Source organism: Diachasmimorpha longicaudata, chromosome 11, assembly GCF_034640455.1.
Source record: "Diachasmimorpha longicaudata isolate KC_UGA_2023 chromosome 11, iyDiaLong2, whole genome shotgun sequence".
In the NCBI taxonomy this organism is placed as follows: Eukaryota; Metazoa; Arthropoda; class Insecta; order Hymenoptera; family Braconidae; genus Diachasmimorpha; species Diachasmimorpha longicaudata.
Genome location: NC_087235.1, coordinates 2,793,882 through 2,813,899, shown reverse-complemented (window position 1 = coordinate 2,813,899; position 20,018 = coordinate 2,793,882). Strand labels below are relative to the sequence as shown.

The 20,018-nt window shown below is 38.6% G+C and overlaps 1 protein-coding gene across 7 annotated transcripts; it reads left to right on the top strand.

The window, feature by feature from the left end:
- Positions 1 to 861: 861 nt before the first annotated feature.
- Bma (black match) lies at positions 862 to 20,003 on the top strand. 7 transcript variants are annotated; one of them, XM_064130079.1, is made up of 16 exons: positions 862 to 1,278; positions 1,352 to 1,457; positions 10,352 to 10,581; positions 10,692 to 10,826; positions 10,894 to 11,154; positions 11,415 to 11,535; positions 11,634 to 11,732; positions 11,826 to 11,971; positions 12,108 to 12,238; positions 12,551 to 12,665; positions 12,756 to 13,296; positions 13,393 to 13,561; positions 13,687 to 13,859; positions 14,388 to 14,695; positions 15,436 to 15,734; positions 15,985 to 16,362. In XM_064130079.1, the coding sequence occupies exons 3-15, from the start codon at positions 10,432 to 10,434 to the stop codon at positions 15,718 to 15,720; spliced, it is 2,634 nt and encodes an 877-aa protein (XP_063986149.1). In that variant the 5' UTR covers positions 862 to 1,278; positions 1,352 to 1,457; positions 10,352 to 10,431; the 3' UTR covers positions 15,721 to 15,734; positions 15,985 to 16,362. The 7 variants fall into 7 exon arrangements, with proteins under 7 accessions (XP_063986149.1, XP_063986148.1, XP_063986152.1 ...); XM_064130078.1 differs by lacking the exon at positions 15,985 to 16,362 and adding an exon at positions 19,612 to 20,003 and having other exon boundaries at positions 862 to 1,457; XM_064130082.1 differs by lacking the exon at positions 15,985 to 16,362 and adding an exon at positions 19,612 to 19,929 and having other exon boundaries at positions 862 to 1,457; positions 15,436 to 15,579.
- The last annotated feature ends 15 nt before the right edge of the window (positions 20,004 to 20,018 follow it).

The following is a 20,018-nucleotide window of genomic DNA, read 5'->3' as shown; positions in this document are numbered from 1 at the left end:
AAGATGATACCACTATCATACACAAAAAAGGACAAATCGTAAGCGACAACCCCTGTGGGGGTGGCCTCCTTACCCCGGCCCAGTCGATCGAGTCCTCTGTCTCCCGGTTACTGTCAACCTTGGCCCCAATCTCCAATGAAGCGACTATACCAACTGTATCATCTATTTCCAAACATCAAAGAAGAAGGCGAAGAAGAAGAAGAAGAAGAAGAAAAAAGATGAAAAAAACTTGTCAAAACTAATTAAAAATTATGCTGAAAGATAAATGAATCCCATGAAAAACTCGTCAGCGGTACAGCAAAATGCGAATGGAAAGCGGGAATAAAAATGATTAAAACAGGGTAGATTAACTGTGTGGGATGAAGCAGGATGACGGTGATGGTGGTGGTGGTGGTGGCGGTGGTGGATGTCGGATGAATTAGCAAGTGGGAAGGGTCAGTGCAGAGAGAGAGACCGAACGCGTGGAAATTGACGATGTCGTTTTCCACCCTCAGTGGGCCAAGGGCAGGAGGATGAATTCAACCTTGACCCGAAAAATTAACGTGGAATTAGGTAAATCAGCGTAGGGCTGAAGTGCCAGGGCTATGAGAGGATGAAATATACAGGGGCCGGGGGGGGGGGGGTGGAGGAGGAGGAGGTTATTATGTATTTGGTATTGATGCAGACCTTGGGGGGTTGATAGGTCCACCCAGTGCGAACAAGATGAAATGAGACAGAGGGATGAGACATCCCACACTCTCTGGAACAGACAGGGAGAGGTGAATCATGGGGAGGGGCGGTGAGAGGGAGGGGTCAGGGGTACGCGGTGATATCGGTGAGTGGAGGGGGTGGAGGTGTGGGTTTACAGCGGGGTGAGAGAGACCATGAGGGGTTACAGAGGATTGGAGAGAGCTCCTAGCCAAAGCTCTACCTGCAGCCCAGACCTATAATATCCAGGCAGTGAGCGACAAGGCAGAGTCAGGGAGGCGGCAGGGCAGGCCTATACCCTGGGCAAGCGCGCGCCTGCGTCCTTAACACGGGCAACCGGGTAAACGACAGAAGGTTTTCCCCACTTGCTAACGGGTAGTGGGAGACTTGGCCTCCTGTTTACAGGATAACAGGGAATATACCTCTTCACTTTCCACCGATATACACTACTGACAATATCCCCGAAGTCGTATCCACGTTAGGATCGTGGTGAATAGTCATAGCGCTATTTTGAATAATTGACGGTTTCAAGGGGTAATATTTAGTCGAATAATTTGAGGGAAGGGGGTGGAAATTGACTGCGGATATTCGGTAAATTTCGGCTGGATGTGTATGTTGCTGATTAAATTTTTTAATTTGAGATTTTATGGTTGAACCGTCCAAGGCTATTCGGTGCTGGACTCTGTTACGCTCGTGGACAACTGGGACCAAGGGAAGTGCAGGCATGGCATCTCGTGGTGATTGAAGCTGAGTTAAATCATTTGCAACAGGTGAGAAATCAGTTTCAGATTTTATTTGTTGGGGGAAAGAATTTTGTCAGTTCAACGAGTTATTGTCAATTTTGTACGTGTTTTGTCTTCGGGTTTACGGTTGTTTAATGATAGGGGATGTTTCAGCAGGGGGTGAGGTATAAGTGGGGATCACGAGAGTGGCACTAGTTTTTTTTCAGTCTTCCCTTCGTCGGCTTTCGCTTTTTGCCGTTCTTTTTGCCACCGCATCGGAATACCTCGTGCACACAATACACACATGACATGATCCTCAAGGGATTGTTATCGCTGAAACTCAAGAGTCTTTTGTCATTTTTTTTTTTAGTGACACTAGAGAAAAATTAGATCCTGAAATCTGTGGGGGGTGCCAAATACTTTCAACCCTCCCAATATTTTTTTTTCTGTCTCCGTTCGCGGGCATTTCATCACGTTTATGAATCGAGAGGAGGAGAAGTTGGAGATCTTGAGGTGCGACGGGGATTGTCTGAGAGAATTATCTGTAGATTCGATCGATTGAGGTAGTGAAATGGTTACAGAAATATACTGTTACGTGGGTAGAGTGAGTCGAGTAGATTTAATTCGCCGTTTCATTGGAAATTCATTCCTGCTCTTGTTTTATTCTTTGAATTATAATATTCAAATTTTTTTTTCCATGATTTTTCACTCTCCTCTGGATCCTCATCTTCCTCCCCTTCAGCAAAAAAAAATCATCATTAAATTTTTCCTCCCCTCGGGGCCATGTCTCATGTGTTTCATCCAACTACTTCTTCATCTCATAAAAATGGGGAATGACGAGAGAGGAGGGGTTTTCGTGTGAGGTAAAATTTGTTATTTATTTCAATATTTCAATAAAGCAGTGGAGAGAGACAAATGGGTAGTGTGCATGATAAATCCAGGAAAATGTGGGGGCGGGCTTGGGGGGGAGGAGGAGGGGTAAACAAGAGAGGGGAATGGAGATGGTAGGAAATCCATGGAAAATAGTTTTGTTGGTTCTCATTCCGGTTGAAATGGAAACTGAGAGGAGGAAGGAATGGAGGAAGGAACTTCTCTGGCGTTCACACTCGACAAGTGGAAAAGGAAACGAGCCTGGCATCCTTTGCTCAACGCTCCAAGTCCCACTCCACTATCCAAACCACTCGGATCCAATGAGTGCAATTGACGTGGACTTTTTTTTTTTTTTTCATAGCGGAAACGTTCAAGGGCGGAAAACAGAAGTGGAATGACGGTTTTCATTATAAAAATTTTAATTTCACCTTCACCCCTTAGTTTCATTTAATATCCCTCCTCCCAGAGTGCGCCTTTTTATTGTTCCTTTATTATTTTACGATTTTTCTCCCCTCATTTTCTCAGTTTTTCACTTCGCCCACACCCGGGTCCCTCCCACTCCCCCCCCCCTCCCGCTCCCCCCGGCCAGTTGTAATTGATGGCACTGGCAGGATCATCCAGGACACGATAATGGCGATTTTCAAGGGCAATTTCGATTGAGCAACACGAGGAGAACTCGAGATGCAAGTGCGTATGGGTCGTTTATGCATTAGTCCAGTCTCGAGAGCAACCAAAACTACCACTGGACTGTTCATATAGAGCATTACCAACATTCTATTGGGTCCTTGCATTACGGTCTATGTATAAACCACGTATAAACCAACCGCGTAATTACGTTCGTTGATGGAATTTCATTTCGGTTCAACGAAATTATCTATCAGAGGGCAAACAAATTAACCGCGATAATTGTTATCTCCATATTTAAATGTGCGGCGTGGGGTTGGTTCAGTCGAGTCCAATGGTATATGGTATTCCATATTTCAGTGACACTTAATGCCACGATAAATTGTTCAATTTTCTGGGCAAATGAAAAATATGAGAAATAAAAAAAAATGTGGTACAAAGTGGTATTGCTGCCAGTCATGAGTCAAGGGCTATTATCCCCCGTCACTCGTCACCTCCTCGTAGTCCCTCTTTCCATCCTCGTATTTGCCCCTTTACTGGTACCACTCGAAATCCCCTGTGCATCACCGCCCACAGCTATATTCATCGAAAGAGAAAAACTTTTTTTTTTCTTTTTCATCGACGACAGTGAAAACTTTGGGCATTCAAGTTTTTCCCACGAAGTGGAAAAGTTTTGATGTTTCAACTCCCTTTCCTATTTTCCATTTCTCAGAGGTAAAACCCATACACGTAAATCTAATAAGGTTGGGTATGTAGTACTCCAATAACATACTGAGGAAAAACTTCTGACTCGGGGTGAATCGATGGGAATGCAATAAAACGAGGACAAAGAGAGAATGGAGAATGAGAGAAAAATAAAATAAAACAGAAATGGGGTGGTTAAATGAAAAACACTTAATTAGTGCTTTAACTCGGTTTCATCCCCCTCAATCCCCACTGCCCCAGGCCCTCCCCCGCCTCCCCCCTTGCCGCCACTCCGACGCAAACGATTTCGTTACGTTACCCAGTTATTTAACGTGAAATACCCTCTACTTTTATTTTCACTGTCAGTGTTACTTTCATGGGCTTTTAACTCCCAGTATCACAACAGTGGCTTTGCTGTGAAAGATAACGCGTTGAAAAAATTGGGAGTGACAGTATCTTGTGAAAACTTTTAATGGGGGGGACTTGACATATCCATTTATCATTGTTTTTTTTTTAGAATATTTTTGAAGAAAGGTAATGTTGATCGGTTGATTAATTTTTCAGGTATGAGGTAATTAGATAATTTTTTAAGGGCCCTCTGGGGCTAGCGGATGACACTGGTAGATTGGTTTAGCTGGATGAAGAGGAATAGAAGGACAGTGGTCACTAGGAGGTGGGATGATCGCGTGGACAATCGAGAAAATTGAAAATTCAGTTTGAAAAATTATTGATAAATTAACTTTACAGTTCTTTTCGATGTATTAAAATTGTACTTGATCATCAGTCATTCGGGGAACACTTTGAGGTATTTTGTTGGGAAAAAGGGGGTTCGAGTCTGGGGTGTTTAATGGGGGTGTAATCGTCGAGTGGAGATAATGGGAAAGTTATGGAATTATTGGAAAATTTGAATATGTCTCGGTAGTTTTCGAATATCTTTCGTTCTGACATTCGGGTGCGTGTAATATTTAATTTCCCTGGGGTATGTGAAAATGTTATTGTGTCATTGAAATGTCAGTGATAATTTAACCTGTCCAACCCAACCGAATTATCCTGAATTTCTTGTCTGACTGAGAGATTCGACGAGCGATTTAATCTGGAATTGAATTTAAAGTCATGGAATTGGAAATTCTGGCGCCATTGCTGCTCAATTTTTAAAAACATTCTGCTGAAGTAAATCAACTTTATTTAGGTCGGCACCTGGGTGCTATAAATAAATTTAATCTCTTTGAAGCATCACACTTAGTTACATGGATGTTATGCTTTTCCTTGTAAAGTTGTTTATTTACATTTCACTTATGAGCTACTCACACAAATTCATCATCTGCTGCAGCACTTAGACTCAGTCTTCTTAAGCATCATGCTTTACCAGTACTTATTATTATCTCGCCTTCACGACGGCAATTTCGTTGGCATAAACCCCTTCAAGGTCACTATTAGGGGCTCAGTCGCTGCTTCAAGTCATTTACCCAATTAGGAACTTACATCAGTATTTTTTTTTTCAATTTTCTAATTTAAAATTTGGGATCTGGACAGTTTAGTTTACACTTACGATTGAAAAATTATCAATTATCAAATTAAAAATTCTTGAAAAATTACGTCTGTTGTCTGTTGTGTAATTAGTCAAAACAATATTCGGTCTAAATTACCGAATAATTACGCACTTTTTCAGTGAACTTTTCGGAAAAAATATGGAATGTTCAGTGAAAAATGCTTAACTATTTCGTAATTTTTACTGAATACTATTTTGACTGGGGAATTGCAGAACGTAATTTTTCAATAATTTTTCTCTTCGTGCAGATTTGTCCGTTGGGGGCGGTTCGTCCGGTGAGAGTGGCGGTTCAAAATTACTATTTGAGGAAGCTCGGAATCCGATAGCTCACTCGGAAAGAGCAGCTGACGCGTAATCGGAAATTACTATTTGAGGTCCATTCAATTCGGGGACAGGACATTTTGCAATGATTTAGTGACCCAATCTGTTTGAAGTTTCTAGTTAATCCCGACTTTGGGAGGTTCCGAAACGTTTTAAATATCAGGGAAAAGCTTAGGAATCAGGAGCTTGAAAGCTCTATCGGTTGACAAAGACGGAAAAAATCCCTGATATGCGAGATTCGCGTTCGGTTTGTAATTTCGCGTTTCGGTTTCGCGGAATCCGATTCATTTCCGGGAGATGCCAAATTGATTTCATGGCAGAGTGATACCTTCATTTCGGGAGTGGGAAATTCCATAGGGGTGGGCGATGCTTTAAAAAGCATTGATTATTTAAATAATCAATTTTTTTAATTACTCAAAAAACATTTTTCTATTATTTTTTTCGGTTCATTGGACTGAAACATATTATTGCGGATCTAAAACTCTCTTTTGGAAAAAAATCACGTTTCATTTATGTGTCTGGGACCTCATCAACCGGAGTAACGCAAATAAATATAACATTTTTACATTTTGTCATTAATTAACAGCTCACAAGGTTTCATAATGGTGCGATAATTATAATATATTTTTTCTACACTTTTGTAATTCTTTTAAACAATTTTGATTCTGAGTTGAACCAATATTTTTCAACGATTTTCCCTCCTCACTTTATTGAGAAAAATATGGAAGATGGAGAATGTTTATTCAACTTCGAACACAAATGTTAATAACAAACGTGTTGCCCCCGACGTCTTATTCATACGAAAGTTCAGGAGAGATATCCGATTAATTGTAAAGGCGGGCTACGGTATTCGAATAATGATTTCGGAACTCCAAATCTCGCCCAGCGGACTGAAGCATTAAATATATTACCATTATTCGATTAAACAGATAATTGCAAAGCTCGGAGTAAATAGTCAGTCATAATACCTCAAGACCTTCAGAATTATCGGATGTTTTCCAAAAGTTTTGTTGCACCGCAATGAGGGAGATCAGTTTTGCTGGCTGAAATTCCCAACGCTCAGAACGAGGTACTTCATTTCGAAACTTCTTGCGATGGTGGATATGCAGAACTTGGGAGAAATACCCGATGAAGTTTCAAGGTCGAGGGATATTCCGAGATGAATTTCATCGATATTCATCGGGCTACGAATAATTAGAATAATAATGATACCAGAATTGTTTTTTAATTGTTCTGTCTGCCTTCGATACTTCAATTTGTGAATAAAAAAATTTCTCGAGGTTCAGTTTATCTAATTAAAGATAATGAGAACGGGGTGATGAGTTATTCAAGTGGAGTCGATTTAGCCAGAATCAGTTATAAAAAATTAATAACATTAATCATTGTTTAAATTTATGTGGTACCTTTGTATTGAATGTCACGTAGTCTCAGTCATTGTGCTCTGATTGGTAGAATCCAGAGGGAATTTCTTTCCCTCTAGATTCATCGGGTTTTAAAATATTCATCTGCTTTTAAAATTCATTGGGTTATTCAGTCATGTCTCCCTGCGTATAAGCCATTGGGGGAGATCTGCAGGAAAAATTATTTCTGGAAGGAATGAGGCTACAATGACTTATGATACACTCTGGTGGAGCTCTAGGATAATTTTTATCAAACATATCTCTGTCCATGGAGATGTCCAGTTAATGAAAATTTCAGAGATGTGCTATATATCTCTGGGGGTAGCACGGAGTGTAATAGACAGGAGCCTTGAAGACGTCACATCACCATGTTTCATAACGCCCCTAGACAATTTCCAGCGAAATTGGAGATTCTCTGAATTTCACATGTAAATGCGGAATGCTTTCACCCAGATGGAACAAACACATCTCCAGGTATTGCGGGTATTTTCCGGTTAGACCTGAACAACAATTTCTAGAGAGAGAGGAAAATTCAGTGAGAATCATAAACGTAATAATTATGTTTCGATCAAAAATAACGCGAGTGAAGTAAAGTTTAATAGACAGTGTGAGTTCTACGAGTTAATGGGAATTTTACGATTCGTTGAATTCCGTTATTTTTAACAAAAAATGAAGAACAAGTGGGAACTTCTGTTTTATTTTTTACTGAAAATGACCAGAATTGGGAGGATGGTGACACTGAATGCGATTTAGGAAAGAGAAATTGGGAAATTTTCGGTTTCAGTGAAAATTGAATAATTTGTAAACGAATATTCACATGAGATTGGGAATTTAAATAATTGAGGAGTTAACATCGTCGTACCACGTGAACTTGTGTGACTGAGACTACGTGACATCCAATACAAAGGTATCACATCAAATTTCGAATTAAAAAAAAACTTTTTTTTTTATTTAAAAAAAAATTCCGAATGAAAAAAACTTTTTTTTTTATTTAAAAAAAAATTCCGAATGAAAAAAAATTTTTTTTTTCAATTTTTAAAAATTCCGAATTTCTAGTGAATCCCGAAATTTGATGATTTTATAGTCACTAAATCGGATTCAATGTCCCTGACCTGAAAATTGATAGCCTGAATTTTCATTTTCCCTCCGCTGGTGATATCCATATAAAAATTCTTTTAAGTAGTCACTTTCAAGAGGGAGATATTAAATTCCGTTTAGGGGTGAACAACTAAAGCTTTAAATCTCACTGAAGTTTAAGATGATTTCAAATTGTTGAACAGGTAGATGGGAATTCCCCAACTTCCTTGAATTTTCAATCGGAACGAATATTGACTAGGGGAGACAGGGGTGAAATGGGCAGTGAACAATAAACGATCTCGGAGAAGGGCTGGCTCGGGGACATACAGGAAGTTTTAAATGACGGAAGTATGGGAATAGCGATAAAATAGGGGCTATAAAAATATTTTTTGTGCAGTCTTACAGAATAATTGACAGTTCCGCATTCCTCCCCAATTTCCTACCCCGTGGATTCAGCTTGAGTAACATTATCTCCTAGTGAGATGATATTGGTTGTCAGCATTGACTTCAAAGGAAAATTACGATATCCTCAAGCGGAGGGAAAAATTCTTTAAAATTCTTTTCGCCAGTTAAAACAATATTTGGCAAAAATTACGGAACAGTTACGCACTTCGTCAGTCAATTTTCAAAAAAAAGTTCACAATGTTCCAAAAAAAGTACAGAACGTTCAGTGAAAAAATAGGTAACTGTTCAGTAATTTTTAAAGAATTCTTCTCTTTGTGCACTCAAAGTTTGTTAATCACTTCAGTAATCGACAAGTGAATTTGAGTTTCGCAATTTTTATTAAATATTTCTCTGCACGTTCAGAAAAAAACATAAACAAACAGATAGACAGATTCCACATTACTCCATATCGAATCCACCTGGAATTATTCCATATTATTTTATTTTCAAAAGAATCCACGACAATTCATTGTTCACAAGTTCGTAATTACCCAGGATATCACTCCAGCCGTGTAAAATAACACGCTGTAAATGCTAAAACTTGAGAAGGACGTGTTGCAGAAACTTTGTGCAACACTCCCCCTGATTACACGTGCACCCTTGATTTGTATGCGGATGAGTTTTCATCTGCACACAGTCGACTATTTCTCTATTTGTCCCTAATACATGCTGTCTCACCCTGGCCCAACGATCTGGGTAAAGTCAAGTCCCTGGTAAAAGCATCACAGTGTTTCCCCGAGTCACTTGTTCTATCCTCGGTCGAGCACAGAATCTAATTAGAGACGGGTAACATGCGAATCCCAGTGGCACTTCATTTACCCTCCACCACCTGCCATTCGTTCACCTCATCGATACGTTAATTAAACGTCCTTTTTCATTCGGTGATTGAATCATCAAAAAACTGGTTTTACCGTCTATTCCCGTTGTCCACCCGGGACATCGGGTCCACGATGGCAAATAAAATCCCTCTCATTTTCGCCCAATTCAGGGGACACCCTAACAGGAGATGATGAATGGCCGACAGTGGGCCGACATTTGGCCAATGCTGGCCGACAGTCGGCCGACAGTCGGCCATTTCTCATCTCCTGTTAGGGCATTTCAATTTTTTTTCCCCGAGGAATGGAAAAAAGATTAAAAAAGGTACCTCCATCGATTCCGTTAGGATCGGCTCACTTGGGCTTGATACGACCTACGAAAGACCATCCGACGAATATTCTTTTGTCATGAAGTGTAACACGGGCGATGAATAAAACGATAGTTAAAAGAGAAGTGGAATAGGAAGAGGCTCAGTGGGCTTACGAATGGAGGGATGAGGGGGAGGGAAAAAAAAATGAGAGGATAGTCGGCCACGTTCATCCCCGGGGCGAACCGACGGAAGAGATCGAGCATGCTTTATCCCGTGGCTCTCGACCCTTTTCAATTTTCCACGAGGTGTATGCCTCTCCGGGAGGTAGAACAGAGAAGAAAATATGAGAGGTAGACAATGCCAGCCGCAGAGGGTGTGCTGGGGGTGAAAGCGGCCGATCGAGTGAGGGAATACGGTATTTTTTTCTTCTTTTCTCGTCTTCATCGGTCCTCAGCTGGGGAAACGTAGAAATACCAGTGGTGAGGGGTGAGCGACGGGTTTGGCATTAAGCGAGATTAAAAATCTTAATAATTCAATTTTATCTGACTCACAATTTGCAAATGAGTGTCGCCTGGTGTTTCATCAATTTTTCATTTCCTAATTTCGCATTTTTATGTTCACAGACTGTAATTACAGAACTCATTTTTTTGGAATAACAAAAGATGTTGAAAAATCGTCGTGTGCGTGATTCACTTTTTGATATTTTTGACGATTTTCGTAATCGTTTAAATTTATTGGGCGAACAATGATAGAGTTTGACAGAATATGTTAATTTTGTAATGTTTTAATGGGGGAGATTTGTCCCACTTGCGAAGTAACTTTGCATTTTTATTAATTTTCCTTTTAGAGAAGGAGGGAAGTGAAGAGGAGACGAATGAAAGAGGATAATTAGGGTACTAGTGTACAGTGAATGGATTTGTCGGTACCATGTTCAGGTTCAAGAGTAACCAGCCAAACGTCGTTGAGAGTAATCCAATATGGGATGAATTTGTAGCATCAAAGCAAGCACCAAGCGCTACCGCGGGACCAGAACACGTCTGGAGGATCTTCGACGCATACAGAAAGAGCGACGGACAGGTTGGAAGCATCATAAAAAATATTTTCACTTTGACGATGACCAAGTTTCTCTCAAAATTATTTTCACATTTTTCACTGGAAATGAAGGAAAAATATGATGTTAATTGCAGGAGGTTTCGGTGTTTCTTTTTGAAAAACGCTCGGTGGAAAAATTTCACAAGCCAAAGCTCAAGGAGCAGGTGACAGACCTTCTCCGAAGATGTCCAAAAAACCTTGATGAGTTCAGGCATCCAAAATTGCTCCAAGTATGAATTAAAAGCCCTCGTCTATCGGTATATTCCAATTACAATTTGAATTATCAATGGCCCTCAGGTAGTTCATCCAGGGTACGAGTGTTCGGAAACTCTGGCATTTGCCACTGAGCCAGTACTGGGGAGTCTTGCTAATGTATTGGCATACGTTGAGCAGCAGGCCGCTCTGGCCGCTGCTAATTCAGCAAGTGCCTCATCAGCTCATCCCCCGGCAAACTACCCCGCTGGTCAAAATCCTCATCAACATCCACCAGGTCATCGACCAGTGCTCGTTAAAAAATATGAAATGCTCGCTATGGAAATAAAATACGGTCTATTGCAGGTAATTCTCCTTCATCTTACCCATGCACACCTTTATTCATAAATTATTCAGCCAGAGTCACACGCTACCACCCTCTTTTTTCTTCTAGAATGGCCCCTTGAAGTTGACGTTTCTCCATCCTCTCCATCGCCCATTTTTCTCATTTATTTTTTACTCCATCTACTCTTCTTTACCTCTGCACTTTTACCCTCACAACTTTATGACCTACATTTTTGTATTTTATCACCGTTGACATTCAACTTGAGAACACTGAATTTCAGATCACCGAGGCCCTCTCTTTTCTCCACTGCAGTTGCAAGGTCATCCACAGAAATGTCTGTCCAGGCAGTATTATTATAACAAAGAAGGGAACGTGGAAATTGTTCGGCCTCGAATTCATTGGTAAGTTTGTACCATCACGATAAATAATAATGGGTGTTGAAACACAAATAAATGTTATTTCTTTTTCTTTACCCTGTCTCAAACTTCATTCGACGAAGAAGGAACAACTACATCAGAGAACGGCCTAGAACCCGTGCCCTGCAACTCATGGACACACAAATTATCCAAGATCGTTCAGCCGAATCTCGATTATATTGGTAAAATATTCATCCCTTTATCACCAGTTACCTCACGAAGTTGAAATATCGAATTCAAATACCCACTCTAGTATTCATGGTATATTTTTACAGCCCCAGAAATTCAACTCAACAAGGTATGTAGCCCTCTGAGTGATATGTTCAGTCTAGGAATGGTAATGGCAGCAATTTACAACGATGGAAAGTCTCTTATTCAAGCGAATCACAGTACTTCTGATTACGCTAAGCAGATTGCAAACGTAAGTTTAATTAACAATACATACAATACAATCCAGTACAATATATACAATACATGATACAATGTATGATGAAGATCGAGGGAAAATGAGGAAGATAGAAATTATTCGAAATGTCATTTTCTACTTGATGTTTTAGCTACCTGAACAAGTAGACAATGTACTGGGCAGAGTACCTTTGCCCCTTCACGAGGCGGTTTCAAGACTTCTTTATAAAGATTCCGATGCACGACCCATGGCCAAACATCTCTCCCTGATCAAATACTTCAGGTAAATAATGAATAAGTAGAAAATTGGTATATAGTTACTACAGTTAATATTTAAAAAATCGTTCCTTCTCTCGTGTGCAGCTTGTGATCTTATGATTAACTTAGCACCTTATTTTATGACATTAAATAGGATATATTATCATTGAAGGTTTAGAACCTAGATTTTCGAATTTATGGAGTAAAGTGAGATGGTATCGTGCAAAACATCTAGACACCTTCATTTAAATGAGAACGAAATTAAAAGAATGAAAAGTCACAGTGCAACGAATTGAAAGCACGAAAGTAACTCAATTGGACACTGATTTATTTTCAGTGATCCATCTGTTCATGCGCTCCAATTTCTCGACGTGATAAACATGAAAGATCCAAATCAAAAATCTCACTTCTACAGAAATACCTTGAAGGAAGTACTTCCATTTATACCACTGGTAAGACATCCATTACCCCCTGAAATGAATGGAAAAGTAGTACGAACAGGGGAGAGTGAATTATGCAATGTGAAAAAAATTTCTTTTCAGAAATTGTGGTACCAGCACATCTGGCCTTATCTTCAAGCTGAATCTAAATCCCAAGAGGTATTCGCAGCGGTCCTCCAACCAATGCTATTTATTATACAACAAAGTCCCCCTGAGGATTACCAAAATATAATATTACCCTCGTTCCGAGAATTATTTTCAACCCCAAAATCAATTCAGGGTACAGTTGTATTGTTAGAAAATCTTCACGTTGTTTTTGAAAAAACACCTCGTGATATTATACGTGGAGAAATGCTACCAATGCTCTACTCCTCATTTGAAAGCCCTAATATACAGATACAGGGGGCTGCATTCAAAGCTGTTACGAAGGTCAGTGAATACCTCGAAGATGGTGCACTGAGAAAAATTGTTCTACCGAAATTAATGAATGCATTTGAGAATAGTACAACTGACTCACGAATTCTCACGAATTGTCTATCAAGGATTCTCGAGACACTTGACACCCAGCAAATTGTTGATGAAGTTTATCCATTTATCTGGGATTTCAAACTACAACAGCCGGAAACCATAACACGGGTTGTAAGTAAGTGCAGGTGTTCAACAATTTATTACCCTTAAATTTTCTAACAATGGATAAACAGTGAACTTATCAACTCTTTTGTTATTAATGATGTTATAGCAATATGCAGACTCTTGTCCAGCAACAAAAAGTTTGGACTCACGATAAACATAATTGCAACAAAGATGATGCCACTACTACTCCCAGCAACAGTTAATCCGTCCCTTAATCTCGAGCAATTCCAAACGCTGATGGAGCTCCTTCAAGGCATGCTCAGTCGCATTGAAAGGTAATTTGACATTTTCACTAATTTCCTCACAAACATAAACGGCCCACGGGGAGTTAATAGTGTCACACGTTGATTCTATAATTAATTACTGAAATTTGCATTTTCAATTACGTTAATTGTTTCAGTAATCAAACGAACAAGCTGAAGCTCTCCCTCTCCAGTCCCGAACGGCATCGACCGCTGAGGCATCAGTTCAGCACCGAAAACATGCATGTGCCACCGTTCAATATCCCCGGGCTGAGAATCGAGCAGAGGAAAACATCGTCAGCTGAGGACATGGCCAGAAAAAATTCCATAGGTACTTTAAGAAACTCGTCAGGCATACAGACCAATTAAGCATGTGTGGTAATATCTGTTTTTAATTCGTGTGTAGTGCCATGTAGACAATTTATGAGAACTCATAATGTTTTATCTGGATGATTAAAATTACGCGGATTTATTCACGCGGCTGAAAAATTTCTGCCGTGTGTGGATGAATTTCGTAAATCCTCCCCACAAAACATTCCTGAGGTCTGAGCCTCTGGGTCAGAGAGGGTTGTTTCAGTATTCATATCATTTTCTCTAGTGATAAACCAGTGAGTCAATGGGTACCATAAAATTTCATTTTCCATGTGTATTTGTCAATTTTTTATCAAAGAAAAATCAAATTTACTTCACTAAGAATAATTTTTGTATAACACGTTGTTATACAACTCTTTTGTATTAAAATTTTCATCTCTTTGAGGTACGTTTTATCCATTTTATGTCTCTGTGCAATTTATTGTATCACTTTACCAAATATGCTAATGATCCACTTCACTTTATTATTTCGTGGTATTTCCTTCAGGCTCAATGTCGATGACAGCATCAGCGGAAAACATGACGCAGCGCAAGAACTCCATGACCAACATGATCTCCAACTGGTGGTACTCGTCATCGTCGTCGGCAAGAGACGGCACCTTCCTGAGTGTCGGCAGTGCCTTCCCCAGTCGTCGACTGTCCGACAATACTCTCATGACACCCAAGATTCGCATTGCACCATCCTGCTCGAGTTCTCCAGGAGGTACTCCTGGTGGCGGCCTGCCAATCAGACGTCACTCCAGCACAGGACCACAGGAACGTCGTGGATCCAACGTCAATCTGTCACCTCCAACAGTAAGTGTAAATTATTATTATGGATTTATCAGTTGGGGGAGGGGGGGTGGGAATTTATGGAGCAATTCACATAATCTGCAAGAGACTTCCTGGGATTTTTCGCATCACCGTTGAATTTTATAAACATGAAAATAAAATAGTAGAACGGTATAAATCGACGGCGCCCGAAGTGGATAAACCGCGTGGTGGGCAGACGGGGCTCACGAGGGATGGATTCGAGTCCTTCGGAACACGTCGGACTGTAGTTACAACTCCACAGGTTTCATGCAACGGGGGGAAGCGGTAATCGGTGCCAGAGTAGGGGTATGATGAGTATTAAAATAAATAATTAATGAAGACAGTATCATTTGTGGTAAATATTGGGTACTGGGAGGATATAATTATTTTTTCGTATCTTGAATATTAGAATTGAGGGAGACACGATGCAATTAACTTATCAGTGTTGCTCTGGAACCGCGAAAAATTAGTAACAATTTTTTTTTCAACTATAGCTTTTGTCTCATACAATCAGTGATATGTTCGATTAAAAAAATAAATAAATGTAATTCATGTCATTCATCCGTTATGATTATTTTCAATAAATTAAATTCTTAAGTTGTCTCGGTTGGGCTTTCCATTGCCAAGTCGAAACAACTTTCAAAAAGTTTAATTTATTTTGACGATAAAATTTTTATTTGGACATCTGTGCTTAACTGTGACTCCCACAAAACGTTGAGGGGACATTTGTTGACTGTCTCCAGGGTGGAATGCCGACGACAAGCAGCAGTGTCCCCTATCTTCTGAGCTCGAGTATGACAAGTATTCGAAATTCCCGGAGACCATCAGTTTCATCGACGACATCACAGCAGGGATCTGGCCTACTCCAGCAATTTGGCACCGGCATGGTAAGACAACTACCCCCCATCTGCCTCAACCTCAATGGGCTACCACCTCAACTATCACCACCACCACCACCACAACTACCACATCTACCAATACCACCACTTTCTCCATCAATCCAGCCACTGGGACAGCCTTCCCACTGACCCTTGGTTAAGATGTAAGAATCTATTTTTTTTATTCTTTTTTATTATTTTCTCTTTCAAGATCCTTGTGTCCTCGTATTGTCATTTATTAATTATTGCAATGTGCGAGCATTATTTGCAAGGCATTTTTTTTAAACCACAAAATCTCAAGCAAATGGAATGCATAGGTGTTATATTTCTTTGAAAAAGGTGCTAAAAAAAATCGATATGCTGCTTTTGTTGTCTGTCGCGATTCTCGAATTTCGGGTATTTTTTCGGTTGCAGTGCCAACTTTTCTCCGGTCGTTCTTAAACCAAACTGTGTGGCTCTGTGGATATTGCGGTGTTAGTGGGGAATAAAACGAGCGTGCTTTACTCTCATCATACCGCCACACATGTCATCATTATCAAACAAAAATTTACAAAAATTAAGTAAAAAAATTATGCAACAAATTGTCGTACGCAAAGAAAAAAAAATTGTACGGTATTATAATTGGCAAATTGAATCTCCTCTGCGTATCTACGTTGCAGAGTCAACGGGCTAATTGGGATTACTATCACCCTGATGATGATACATCAACGAATCCAGTATCAATCGTCGTTACAATCGACGGACCATCAACGATTGAACAGATGCGGGCGCAATAATATTAATTTATTATTATGGTTTATTTGAATAACCTTAGTTTCTCTAGCTGTATCTTGTACATACGTTTTATTTACACCTTTGAAAAAATAGGCCTCAGAGATTTTTAGTTAATTTTATAAAAAGAGTAAACATGGTGCTACATACGCACCTCATTATTTTAAGACTTAATGAATGAAAGAAACGAAAGCGAAGAAAGTACATTTAAAAATCAAGACCAAATGAAGTACCGAGGAGACGTTCTTTTAAAAGAACGATTAATCATTATCGATCTCAGTTTTTAGAGAAGAATATAACATGTGAAATGCCACACATATCCTCGGCCTCGTCCAAAAATCATATTTTTTTGTGAATGATAGGTGTAGATATCGTAGTATTTACTCGGAAAACTGCCGGGGCAAGGATTCTGGCAATTCAATGAGAATTCAAGTAATTGAAAATCAATTGAGATGAAAAATCCTTTAAATCTAAAATGAAAAAGGCCAGTCTCTTGAAATAACATCTTGTTTCATCTTGTCTCAATGTAAATCGTCAATTTATGTAACTTTCAATTGAAACTGCATTAACAATCACTATTTATTAAGATTAGATTTTGTACTAGCGACGATCGTGCACAAATCAAACAATCGATGGTTGATTAAATGAGTGAAACGAGTTTTAAAAGATAGATGAATCTATTTTCTCTGAGAATAACAATTAACATCGAACGATCGCCGGTGGTGAACGATCTGAATTTTTAGATAATGATCCAGGTAATTTTTTGCCAGATATCAGACATATAATTAAAGAAAGGGGAACTTTACAATCATAGTTTAAATCTACTCGCTTAATGCATGACGTATTCCGTATTACAAAATGAGTCACCGATTGGTGAAATCGATCTCGATTTTTTCGACGTTTGGAGAACTCAAAACTGTCTCTCAATTTCTTCCAGATTTTTTGATCCCTCATTTTGAAGACATGAGGTTTTATACCGTTTTGGTTCAACCGATTTTTATTTATGACACGTCGATATCACTTTCTACCACTTGTGATCTGTTTTTGGGAACTTTTTCTTTTAAGCCCTAGCTTCTCATAAAAAAAATGAAAACTTGAATTTTCGGTAGCCTTTCTAATTAGAACGATTAACGATAACGAACGGTCTTGAAGTTTAATTTCATTCTGGATCTGATTTATCGATCACTGAATTTCCTGATGGAACGATAATATAACATGTCCCATAATTTTGAAGTTTGCTGTTAACACCAACTAGACATTAAAAAATATCAAGATACTTTGACGAATGGCAAAGACCAAAATTTTTTGACTTAAAAAACATCAAATGAATAACACCAGACTTGTAAAAAAATGAAAAACACAAGAAAAAATAATATCTCCGAAATGAGCTGTCAAAAAAATCAGGAAAAAAATTGCGAGCCAAATTTTTCCCCCCCAAATCACAAAAAAATGGAGATAAATTTTTAGGAGGGTGAGAGTCAGCCGTTGAATCAGTTGAACTGAAGTACTTCGCATATAAAAAATTTCGCACATCACTCTATCAATCCCCCAAACAAAGAACAAACATATTCAGTTGAAGAAGCGTGTCGTTATATGTGGAAAATTTCTCTTCGCTGTGATACTCTGTAATCTCTCGTATACGTGAAATAACGAAAGCGCGAAAAAGGAAACAAGGGATGCAAAAAAAAAATCGAGCACAAGTAAGATTGGTGTTCCACATCATGGGATATGGTTGGAGTTCTTCAGTCGATGCTTCTACACCTCACTCTACTGGCCTTTTACTTCGATCAATCAATCATACGTAACACAAAAGAGAAAAAAAAAATCAAAGTGCAAGGAAAGCTACGAAGATGATTACGAATGGTTACAGATGAAAAGAAAAATATATGAAGAATAAAAAAAAAAAATCACGCGCATATAATGAGGTCATTTGTTGACCGATTTTTGTACCTGGAATTCATAAATAGAGACAATTTATTTATCTACTGGTATTACAAGGAAAGATAAACCACTGTATTATAGGCGATGGCATTTCAATTTTTCGCACTCCGTGAATTTTAAAGGCAAGTAATAAACCGCGATAAATCATTGAAAAATCCAGACATAAATATATATATTATTAATGGAAAAAAAGAAGGTGCAGGTCGCCGTCTATTTAATACACGATCGTCTCATCGAAAAAAAAAAATCGAGGAATAAAATAAAATGATGAAGTACAGTTGATGTGTACAATGGGAGAAAGTGAGCACAAGATAATCATCAAATAAATCACAGTTACAAACTTAATTAGTCATAATTGCGTAAAATGATGAAAATCTACCAGAAAAAAAAATTATTCCGTGAAATTTTTGTGTCTCTATTTTAAGACTACGAAATTAAGTGTCCTTAAAATTTAAGCGATCAAAATTGATTAATGAATTAATGACAAATCAATACTGGAGCGTTTGGACTCGATCATGAAGATGTAATGAACAATTAAATGTTTAAATGTGAAGAATGAATTAGTGACAATCAGCGACAATCAATTGAATGAAACGTGAAAATTGTAATGATCGACGTATCAAACGCTTTGAGAAGTACAATCGTCGTTTTGTCCCCCCCTAAATTCACCACCAAATGTGTGTACTTTAGGCATCAGACAATCGAATAATACATGTGAACCCGCCCGTTCTCTAATAAATATTATATTAAGCCGATGAGAAGAAATTTAATGAGGATATGAATCAATGGAATGATAAATTGAGAGAGATGTTGACACTCTGTTAGTTGAATTGATATTTTAATTCAGTCAAATTTTAAAGAAAAGAACAATCTACTAAAATGATTAAAAAAAATACTCAAAAAAAGGAGTGCCAATGTAATATTTGAGGGATCGTAAATTTTCGACTTCTGGCAAGTGTTTAAGGCACCATTATCGAATGAAAAAACAAAATATCTATTGTTATGTGTATAGTGAACCGTTAAACCTCACAATAATCTTTATCTTTGCATCAATTTTTCGCTTTCTATCTTATTGAGTATTTGTATTCAAAATTTAATGAAGAAAGGGCACATAGCGTCGGAAGAAAAACAAGTAGTTTTCAATGAAAGTTTAACGTTACATTATCAGTCAGTAAACATCGGACATACGACTGTGGTATATGAACGTCGTATGAAGTTTAACAACAAAAGGATCTGGAGATTTAAAGAAGAATAAGAAAAAAATGAAAAAAAAAGTCAAATGGGAAACTTTTATCCTCACACTCTACAAAAATGTTCTATATTTTTCAGAGACTTCCCGCAGATACTACATGGACTACTTTGACAAGAATTCTATTTTAACGAGAAAAAAAAAAAATAAAACAAGACCCAAATAAAATGAAAAATAATCACAATTTTAACCATATTTTTTCGTTGGTTCGGTGATAAAATCCCCTGACTGTGTAGTTACAACCACACACGCGTCTAGAGATGTATAGATACAATACAGTAAATGTATGATATCAAAAATAAATGTGGGAAATGACAAACATGTAATTATTATCTCATTTCTCCATCGGAGTCAATTTCAAAACGTCGTTTGTTCCCGGCTTCCTCTTGGTAAATATTTATACAGATATGTGAACGTGTGGAACGGAGTAGGAATGAGCTGGAACTGGAACTGGAAAGGCAATGAGGTGCCTTGGAAAAGAGGTGGG